At 50.3% G+C, this 10,258-nt stretch overlaps 1 protein-coding gene across 2 annotated transcripts; it reads right to left on the bottom strand.

Moving 5' to 3' along the window:
* Positions 1-159: 159 nt before the first annotated feature.
* On the bottom strand, positions 160-9,868 carry SSRP1 (structure specific recognition protein 1). Of its 2 annotated transcripts, none has more exons than XM_079102282.1 (17): positions 9,731-9,868; positions 9,082-9,251; positions 8,437-8,622; positions 7,698-7,803; positions 7,219-7,409; positions 6,884-7,114; positions 6,634-6,737; positions 6,403-6,531; positions 5,950-6,171; positions 5,148-5,220; positions 4,601-4,739; positions 4,414-4,459; positions 2,725-2,854; positions 2,137-2,307; positions 1,863-1,951; positions 922-1,108; positions 160-671 (listed from the first exon to the last, which is right to left on the bottom strand). In XM_079102282.1, exons 2-17 carry the CDS (start codon positions 9,133-9,135, stop codon positions 600-602), a joined length of 2,130 nt encoding a protein of 709 aa, XP_078958408.1. In that variant the 5' UTR covers positions 9,136-9,251; positions 9,731-9,868; the 3' UTR covers positions 160-599. The 2 variants fall into 2 exon arrangements, with proteins under 2 accessions (XP_078958408.1, XP_078958409.1); XM_079102283.1 differs by having other exon boundaries at positions 9,082-9,174; positions 9,731-9,857.
* Positions 9,869-10,258: the final 390 nt, after the last annotated feature.

Raw genomic sequence — 10,258 nt, 5'->3', positions numbered from 1 at the left:
TGGCCATCCAGGCAGAAAACAGTGAAAACCAATGCTTGTACAGCCGGGAACAGAACAGTATGTACCTGGAGACCTGCTTCCCGGCTGGCCAAGAGCATCCCGCCAAGTCAGGATGGAGTGGTGAACACCACCACAAAAAGGGAGTACAGGGCTAGAAAGGAGGCATAAGGACATGACTTCCAAAGTCAGTTCCCTTTATTAAATGTTGATTTCACAGACCAGAAATACAAAATAAAAGTAGAAATAGGCCCCAGTTAGGAGCTACAGGCCTGACCTCACACGACCCCTGCTGCAGCAATTCCAACGGGGGCAAGCAGCAGCTACATCCCTAAGGCTGGGAAAAGTGGGATGAGGATCTGGACCCTGCACTGCCCTGCCTCCCAACCCGTCTCTCCCCAAGTTACAAGGAGCCATCCTTGTGAAGCAGCAAAAGTTAAGATGCCTCCCCCACTGCCCCAGCAAAGTGCATGCCACCAGGAGAGCTTATTCAGATGGCACAGAATCCAAGGACTACATGTCATGTGAGTAGAAACTGGTACCAGAACATGGGTAGGAGCTGGGGGTATGACAGGGCAAGCGCAGAGAGATGTTCCTCCTCTCTACTCATCGGAGCCTGATGCCGAGTCCTCTGAGCTGGGAGGAGTACTGGCTAGTTCCTCTTCTTCAGAATCCTGAAAACCAAAGTCTCTTAAGCAGAAAGGTATGGAGTCCTGGGCTATCCTCCCAGTCACTTTTCAGTGGCAAAGGCCCCTAAATCCTGTCCCCTTCCTCCAACCAGAACCCACCTTTGGAATCTCAAAAGTCCATCAATCCATTCCAGCTCCAACCAGGTAAGTCCTGTATCAACTACTACCCACCCACCTGCCCACCTCCCCGGTACCTCACCCTTCCCAGCCCCACAGCCCCACACTCCTGCCGCACCTCGCTCCGCCGCCTCTTCTTCTTGCTCTTGTTCTCTCCTGAAGAGCTCTCATCACTGGACACAAATTCTTTGCTCTTGAAGCTCTCACTTAGCTGCCTTGACGATGACTTAGATGACGAGCCCCTAGAGGGTGTGGATTTCTTTTCCATCTTTACTTTTACTTTCTTCTTCTTCTTTGACTTATCCCTATATTAGCAAGAGGGAAAAAAAGTTGGACCTTCAGGTTCCTGGCTTTGTCCTGGAGGCCAAACCTCTCCCACCCTTAACAAGGTCCCTACCAGTCCCTGTCATTCTGCTCTTTTCACTTGTCAGCCCCAAGTGCCCCAAGAAAGAGTACAGTAAGTGAATAGAATAAAACAATCAGGAGTTAAACCAGGCATGGTGGTGCATGCCTATAATCCCAGAGAGTCGGGAGACTAAGGCAGGAGGATCATAAGTTCAAGGCCAGCCTCAGCAACTTAGTGAGCCCCTAAGCAACTTGGCAAGACCCCATCTCAACATAAAAAATAAAAAGAACCAGAAATGTGGCTCAGTGGTAAAATGTCCCTGGATTCAATTCCTAGTACAAAAAAAAAAAAAATCAGGGGTTGCAACCTGAAGCAGCACCATATGCAAAACTGATGTGACATTTCCTGCTTTATCTTTAAAAATCCACGTGAATTTTATATTAGGCTCCATAATACTTTTTTTTTTTCTAAATTCTCCCATACCTTTGAATAAAACTGACTCTCCAGGAAAATGGGCCACATTTATCCAGTGATTTCAATTCCCTATATAACCCACACTTGGGCAAAGGCCTACCCAGGTTTAAGAAGCTCGGCTCTATCAGAGCGTACCCACTATCTTCTAACAATCCTATTTCTTAACTTTGACCTGCCCAAAAAAATACACTGCTGAGAGCAGCTTTACTTCACTCGGTCATTTTGTTTCCGAGACTCACCTCTTAGAAGACTCGCCTCGGCCTCCCTCGTATTCCTTCATGGCTTTTTCATATTCCCTCCTGGCATCCTCGGCCTTCCGGTCCCACTCCTGTCACACACACACGTAAGACGGGAGAATGAGACCTCTTCCCAGGTGCAAGGAAAATCTATAGATCTATACAGTAAAATTCCACCAGTGGCTCACCCTGCCCCTCTCTGGGTAATAAGACTCCCCACTCAAGAAAGCCCTTTTCGCCAGCTGACGAGGATCACAGCCTCTCCACTGCTCCTCACCTCCTTCTTCTCTTTGGACATCCCCTTCCAGATTTCGCCTGCCTTCTTGGAAAGATCTGTGATACTGATGCCAGGATGATCTGACTTGATCTTCTCCCGGCTGGCATTCAGCCACAGCATGTATGCAGACATGGGCCTCTTGGGGGCATTGGGGTCTTTGCCCTTCTTCATCTACATAAGAGAGAATCCAAATGCCATTAGCCAGCTATTTCCCACAGACATCCCTCAGTTTCCCAAAGAAATTATTTGAATCACCTAACTTGAGGGGAAAATAGAGAAATACTAAATAGTATCATGCTAGACTGATGGCTCGCTCGCTAAGGGCAGGGGTCATGTCTTCCTCCTCTAGCTCAGTAGGGGCCCTGGGGACAGAAGTAGCATGTCTCCTAATTCAGATCTTCCAGGAGCTAATTATCCCAGGACCAGAGAGAAAAATCACCAAGATAACCCTCAAGGCCATAATCACTGGCTAGAATAACAACCCCAGGAGGGTGAATCAACGCGTCTTTCTGTGGTGAAGCGCAGGCAGGATGTACACACAGGCGCACACACACATACACACACTCCTATCTAGAGGAGAATCTGCACCTCCATGGGCTTCTTGCGGCTCTTTCGATCCTTGGCCATCTTGGCCCTTTTGAGTTGTTTCCGCTTCTTCTCATCTCGGTCACTGTCGCCCTCATTACTGGAGGAGCTGGCAGAGGCGTTACTATCAAACCTGCCGGAGAGTGGGGCTCAGACTCAGGGAGGGAGAATAGGACCTAGAGGCCTTAGGAGGAAACGGAATCCAAAGACACCTGCCCAGAAAGGAGCAAGGGAAAAACACCAGAGGACAGCCTCCACCACCAGGCCCCAGCCCTGCCTCCTGCCCTTTGCTGAGGTGGTTCCAACCATCCCCTCTCCAGACCTCACCACCACAATGGGTTATTTACTGAATCAAAAGAACCAATAGACTCCAGCCCCTCTCCTTGGTCATCATATCTAATCCAGGCAAAACCCTTCCCATGCCCAAGTACAGAAACAGACAGGCATGCCCAGAACGTGCCAAGTTCACTTCCCTACTTCCTTTTGGGCAAATCATCTGAATTTACCCTGCAGTCTTTTCTGATAAAAGCACCAAAAGGGAGGAAACTGACCCAGCAAACACCCACAAAACTAACGGTCGTAGCTGATACACTGCGACTCCTCAGAAAATGGGAAATATCAGAACTCTGTTCGCTGCTAAAGTTTCAAGGCACCTTCGTAAGCATGTCGCAAGCATAACGAGTGGACTTCTGGAGGGTGTCTTCAGTTGTTTTTGTTTTTGCTGCCCAACATTCACTGCCACTCTCCTGGTGGGAACTATCTGGCCTTCACTCACGAGGGACTCACCCCCACCACAGGCTCTATGGGTGGTTACACGGCTGACTTCCGGCCCATCAAAGACCTGCACATCCTAATGACTCAGGCTCAGGAAGGGGCGAGTGACCACACCATTCACTTTGCTGTTCACTGAAAGAAGAGTTATTTCTAGGATTAAGCCCAGACACCTCAGGGTAATTTGGCCCTGAAGGGGGCAAACCTGTCTAAGAATAAGGTAATCACCTAGGCTTGGTGGTGCATGCCTGTAATCCCAGCTACTTGAGAGACTGAGGCAGAAAGACTGCAGGTTTGAAGCCAGCCTTGGCAACTTAGGGAGACCCAGCCCCAAAAGAAAAATTTTTAAAAGGCTGAGGATGGAGTTCAGTGGTAAAGTACTTGCCTAGCATGTATGACTCTCTGGGTTTGATTCCAGTACCAATCAATAATATACATAAGGGAATCAGAAACAAGAAAGATTCCCCACCAACTTTTGAACACCTAGGTTCAGTAATGTCTAAAGCCAATTCTGTCCCTGAACTCAGTTACGTCAACTTCTAAAAATCCCTTTTACGCCAGTTAGTTGTATGTCTGACAATGACAATCAAGTCTTGACCAATTTAGCATAGGTAGGGGTATCACTGCCATTCACAGGTGAAGACACCAAGATGCAGTGACGAACCTGAGGACTGCCAGCAGTGGGCACTGCACTGGCTCTCATTCCTGTTCTCTCCCCACTACACTTTTCTGGCTTAAAACATGCTGTGCACTAGTAAAGTCCCTGACACTTGAAGAAATGTTTTCATGTATCACCTCATTACAGGTCCCTCTGCCACCCTGGGTCAGTGGTTAGTGCTTAGAGGTGAGAAATGTCCAGAAACCTGGTCCCTTAAGTGTCTAGGCCACCTCCTCACCCCCATGAGCTACAATCAAACTCACTCCTCTGCCACGTCTTCCTCCTCTTCACCTGGGTTGAATGACTCATCTGAAAAAGAACACAAGACACATCAGCGTCTGCCCCAGTGAGACCCTCCCCCTTACCCAGACACCCAGCTCTGCCACAGGGTGAGTCTAGGCCAAAGAGGACAGTCCAACTGCCCTGTCCCTGGCACGGAGACCGGCCCACCTGTCTCCTCTCCCGAGTCGTCACTGCTGTCGTTGGCATTCTCTTCCCGGATCTTGCCCTCCTCCTTCATCCTCTCCAAGTAGGCATCGTGCTGGTCTTCATCAGAGTCTGCATACTCGTCGTAGCTCGGATTCATGCCCTAGCCAGGGAAGCCGTGGGAGTGAGACTCATTGCCCCAAGCAGAACCCCTGCATTCAAAAGCACTCCCCGATGCCTGTGGAATCAGAGCGGAAGCGCCCAGAAGACCCTGGGGCTGGGTCATCCACACAGTCAACGTGCAGGGCCTAAGCCCAGGTACTGCCTGCCACCAGTTAGTCCAAGCCCCTCCCTCTCCCGGCCCCACACAGAGCTCCTAAGGGGCTGCACAGACTAATCTAAGGCCATGCAGAGAAAACCTGCACCAGAAGGGGGAAAGGGTCACACGCACCTCTTTTTTCTATAAGGGTAAGAAGAGAAGAGAGTGTGAAAAAGAAGCCAAGAAATCTCTGCTCCTTTCTTCCCTACAGAAAGAATAGGAGAGAGGCTCATCCTTCCCAGACAGAAATACCTCTTTCAATCCTCGGTTTTTGATGTTGAGCTTTTTTGCATTGACAAAATCAAACAGCTTTCCATACTCCTCCCTGTGAGGGGAGAACAGTGTTACCAGATGGTGAGGACCAACTCAGGGGTGGACTAAATGATGTTGACACCCAGGGGCCAGAGCCAGATGGTAGGGCTGGCGCTCTCAAACACACTGTCCAACCCAACTGCTCAGAGCCCCCAGAGGACAGCAGGAAGGAAGGTCAGAACTGGTCCTGAAAAAGGAACCTGCATTACCCTCAGCAGTTCTGGGGAAGGAAAAGCAGGGAGGGGTGCACCTATTCACCCAGTATGCACAGAGCAGGATCAGTGTGGGGAAGGGACACTTCCATCTTTTTACTGGTCTGTTTCACACTTCACAGGGTTATTGTGCAGATTAAACATGAAGATGTCTGTAAAAATGTTCAGCCCACAATGAGCACTCAATAAACATTAGCTGCTGTGTTCCCGGGCACAAAGCTCATTCCAGGAAAGAGAGAGAGAACATTTCCACTGTGGGGGAAGGTTGGAGAAGAAAAAAGGCTAGTACCCAACACACACGGCTTTCATCATATGGAAAATGACTTTTCTAAAAACATAAAAAAAGCAATGGAGAGGCTTCTAAACTGAGTACTTGAAGGACCAAATCCCAGGGAAGCAAAAGAAAAATTCTGTTCAAAGCTTGGAAAGTCAAAGACACAAGCCTGCATAGCGCCCCAGGCCCTGCCAGGCTTCCCAGTGGAGGCTGGGTCAGGGTCAGGATGCCCAGGTTAACTGAGGGGAGCTCTTACCTCTCAATGCTGCTGAAGGTGTACTGAGTACCCTGCTTGGTCTCAATCTCAAAGTCAAAGGAGCGAGTGGTGGTGGTTCCGCGGGCAAAGTTGACGAAGGATATCTCATCGAAGCGGATGTGCACGGGAGGCTTGTGGACGTAGATGAAGCCCCGCTCTAGGGGGTACAACAGCCCTGAGCTCGCCTTGTAAGAGCAGGTGATGCACTGGGCCCCTGAGTGCCTGGGAGGATACCAGAAGCCTGGTCAGTGCCAGAGGGCCAGAGAGCAGCCGGACACATGCTCAGCCCTCGAGTGAGCAAATCTCACCGCACTGCTCAGAGGGAGGCACTGACAAGGTCCTATCCAGGACTCTTAACAGACGCATTCCCTTCTCAGGAGGAGATCACCAAAGAGACGTGGCATTTCCCAGCCGACTTCCCAGCAGCCCAGGACCCCAAGCCTGCACTCTTACCCTTGGAAGTTGCCTGGGACTGTGATCTTGCGGTTCACCAGTGCCTTCATGACCCGGCTGACCATCTCATAGAGTGATCCTGACATGTTCTTGGTGAGCCGTCCCTCAAAGCGCTTCTCCACCTCTTCCCTACAGAGCAAGGTGAGACAGATGGTAAACACAACTGCTTTCTGATGGCATCCCTCTCTCCTGCCTGGACAGTGGCAGGAAATAGTCCAGGCAAACACTCACTCATTCATGTTGAGCGTCAAGGAGATGTCCTCATCCTTGGAGAAGAGGAGGATCAGGAAGTGGTAACGGGTTTGGCCCTGCTTGATGGGGGGATCCAGGCTGATCTGGGAAGGAAGAGTGGACAAGGTTAAGGAACAGTTGATGCTTCAGGTGAACTTGCTATTAACCAATACAGAACTCAACACCACTGAGACATCTACTGAAGACTCAGACAAAAACCAGGACATTTACTCCAAGGGTTTTTGCTTACCACAAAGAACATCTGGCGTTGGTCCTTGTGGGGCAACAAAAAGAGGCGCAGTACAGTGGTGTAGGGGATCTTGTAGTCAAAGGTCTTGCCATGCAGGTGCAGAAAGGTAGGGTAGATCCGGATGTCGTAACGACCACGGGGAGTCAGACACTGTAGCTCCCGGAAGATGCAGATGGCATCTCCAGTAGCCTGGATTACATCTGCCTTTGAAAGCACATTCTGGGCAAAGGCCTGCAAAAGCACATACCAGTGATCAGGCAGCAGATTACTGCTCCCAGGCCAGTCATCCAGTCCTCAGCATCATCTGCCACCAAGGCAACCAGTGAAGGCCTCACCTCAACAGGGTCCACACCATCTTCCTGGGTGGGCGGGACATAGAAGCGCACCTCCATGAGAGACACCTCTGCATCATCGTTCTGGTGGAATTCCAGTGTCACCTCATTCTTGCCTGTAGTACACTGGGACACATTGCTGAGGGGTATCTCAAAGACCGGCTGGTCACCAATGTCAAAGGAAAGCAGCTGCCCTGTGAGGAAAGAGCTTATCAAGCCACAAGTTCCTCCCCTTGAGAGTACATAATATTCCCAGCAAACTGTAAGTTTTACGAGGACCGGATACTCAAGCTATTTTGTTTATACTGTACCCGCAAGACCAGGAACAGTGCTTGATAGACAAGAGCTGCTCAATGAATACGTGATACACACAAAAAATGATAGGAAATCAGAGACAGCGACAGGGGAAAGACAACTAAGTGAAAAGCTGAAACTCTTCATCTCACCTTCTCCCCCAAACCTCAGTCTTCCCTAGGACTCACCACCAAACTTCACTGTCCCCCAATTCCAGCCCTTCACACACAGATCCTTCTCCATTAGCTCAAGGCGATAGTGAGTTTTGAAGAAATCAGAGAGTTTCTCAAATTCCTGGGGGTGGAGGGGAGAAAATACAAACCCAGTAAACCCTGGTGGCCTTAATGTTGAACACAAGTTCAACATCCCAGGATTATTTCAGAAAAATTGACCCATTATATCCTTTATCAGAAATCCATTGCTGACCTAGCATCTCAATTCTGAAATCATTCAAAAGGTTACTAAAAGAGGCTGATCCTGGGAAGCAGAGCTCAGGCTAGAGGAGGAGTAAAGGAACTGACATTTCTGGGTATGGGGCTCATGGTGAGACTTTTTAAACACTGTATACGTATTGTTTTAACGACAGTGGAAGTTAAAACCTTTAAGTCTTTAACTCAAGCGGTTCAAAAAGGAACAAGCCAAACAAAAGCATCAAGCTAAGATTCTGAACATGGATAAAAACAAGGAGAAACCACCATCTAAATTAAGATAGCAGAAAATCTGGAGGTAAGGCTCAAACAGATGTGCAGGTCTTCAATACTTAAAGCAAAACACTGATTGTTCAATGGCCACAAAGGCCTACTCTGTGGAGGCCAAGCCACTAATGACATGGTTATCAGCTGGAGAAGCCCCAACTTTCACTAAAGGATTAAAAATAAACAAGATGGCACAATAAAATGGGGGATGAAAGGCATCAGGACTTCTCACCGATTCTCGGAAGCCATCGTACTTGTACACATGGCCATTCTTTGTGAGGAGTTTCAGTCCATGTCCCAGAGCTACACGGCGCCAGATACCTTCTGTCAACTCCCCAGCCTGGATGTTGTCCACTTTGCCAGTCTTGCTATTCTTGAAGATGATACCCTGGCGGCTCAACCTTAGCCGACCATCATTCTGTCAGAGGAACAGGCCAGATGCATGAGGATGGTACACACTAGGGATACTGGGTCCAGTTCTACCCTACGCCCATTCTGACTGTTGGGGGCTGACCAAATTATCAATGTGGGGGGGTGGGGGAGATAGCTGAAATGGCCAAGGTCACTAAGAAGAGACAAGTAGTCAGGAAGTATGGACTTTAAACCTGGCCTTGACATCCAGAATCCTTGTAGGTTCTATTTCTTGGTTTGCAACATAGGAATTTAGTATTGAACAGCATATACATTCCCTTCAAATTCCAAGGGCCCAAAACTTTTGGGATTCTTTCTCAATTTGATTGGGGGTACACCAGACACACATTCTGAATCTTCCTTTTCCAAAGTAGTAACTGTGATCAAAGTTAAGTTTTGTTAATGGGCAAAAACTTTCCCCTCCTTCTCTCTCTCCACCTGTATTAAGAGCCCAAGTCCTTCTCACCATGGAGCCTTTCACCTCCTGGTAGATGTCGTTGAACTCCAGTGTCTCTGCCATGTTGACCTGCCTGTGGTGGCCTGGGCACAGAGCCCTAGGCTACACGGGGAAAGCGAATAAACTGAGCTGGGCCCCAACTCCTGGGTAGGTGTGCAGATGCACAGCAGGTTGGGAATCTGAATTCAGGAGGAAGACAGATAAGCTTGAAAGACATCACCTCATGCTGCTCACAGATGGAGCCAGGTGGCAGCCCTCGGCTGCACCTGGGATGTCTCAGGATCTCTTCTGCCTGGGAACCTACAGGCAGGTTCTACAGCCCTCCAGGGCCCAGGCCCAGCTCTGGCTGGAGAACCCGGCCTGGAGTGGCGCTTATATCCCAGCCAGACACCCGCTCGGTGCGGTCCACCGGGAGCCATGGCAACGAGCTGCGGAACCCCAGGGACCGCTCGGGGTCGGCACCCCAAATCCCTGCAGAATGCTGGATTCCCCTCCCAGGGCTCCCACCACTCCGCGGCCCCAGACCCACGGTCCTCCCCCCCCCTAAAATGGATTCGCCCGCTGCCCGCGGATTTGAACGCGGAACGGTCCATCTCGAGCGTCCCGCGGGGGAGCAGGGCCCGCTCCCTCCTGGGGCCCGGAGACGACGACCACCCACCTCTTCAAGCTGCAGCCTCGCGACGGCCCAGGAGCGGGCGGTGGGCTTGATGGGGGCGGCGGGGGAGGGGGGCGGGGAAGGGGGGATGGGTATACGCTGGGGTAGCTTTTCCCGCGTGCGCGGTCCCGCGTCCCGCCACCGGAAGTCGTGCACAGACCATAGAGATGATGAGTCGGCCGGAGAGACTCGAGCTGGGTCCACCGACGAGACAGTCGCATAGAGCGTCGGCGACTCTGGAGGACCTGAGGAAAGGGATTGCGGTGATTGCAGTTCCCACCCGGATGGAAACTGACCAGAAAATGGGAGCGTGTAAAGTTCTTTAGAAAGTTATAGACACTTCTTCGACTGGAGACTAGGTCCTAAAGGGAAGTTATGTAGTTTTATTTTGTCGGAATTTCTTCAGGGGTGTGTGTGTGTGTGTGTGTGTGTGTGTGTGTGTGTGTATTGGGACGATGCATGCCCCTCCCTCCCTCCTGCAGAATAGTTTTCTGTCGTGGAGAAAGTAGTCTGTCCGGCAAGAAGGAAAAT

Source organism: Sciurus vulgaris (genome assembly GCF_902686455.1).
Source record: "Sciurus vulgaris genome assembly, chromosome: 11".
NCBI lineage: Eukaryota > Metazoa > Chordata > Mammalia > Rodentia > Sciuridae > Sciurus > Sciurus vulgaris.
Note: the sequence above shows the minus strand (reverse complement) of the source record. Positions and strands in the feature narration are given on the sequence as shown.

Bases quoted from the DNA above. Each gene is read 5' to 3' on its own strand.
- SSRP1 (XM_079102282.1), bottom strand. From the start codon at position 9,135: ATGGCAGAGACACTGGAGTTCAACGACATCTACCAGGAGGTGAAAGGC. The intron at 7,804-8,436 runs GTGAGAAGTCCT...CTCCACCCCCAG, and splicing joins ACGATGGCTTCCGAGAATCG to GAATTTGAGAAACTCTCTGA. The intron at 5,221-5,949 runs GTAAGAGCTCCC...CTCCCCTCACAG, and splicing joins ACCTTCAGCAGCATTGAGAG to GGAGGAGTATGGAAAGCTGT.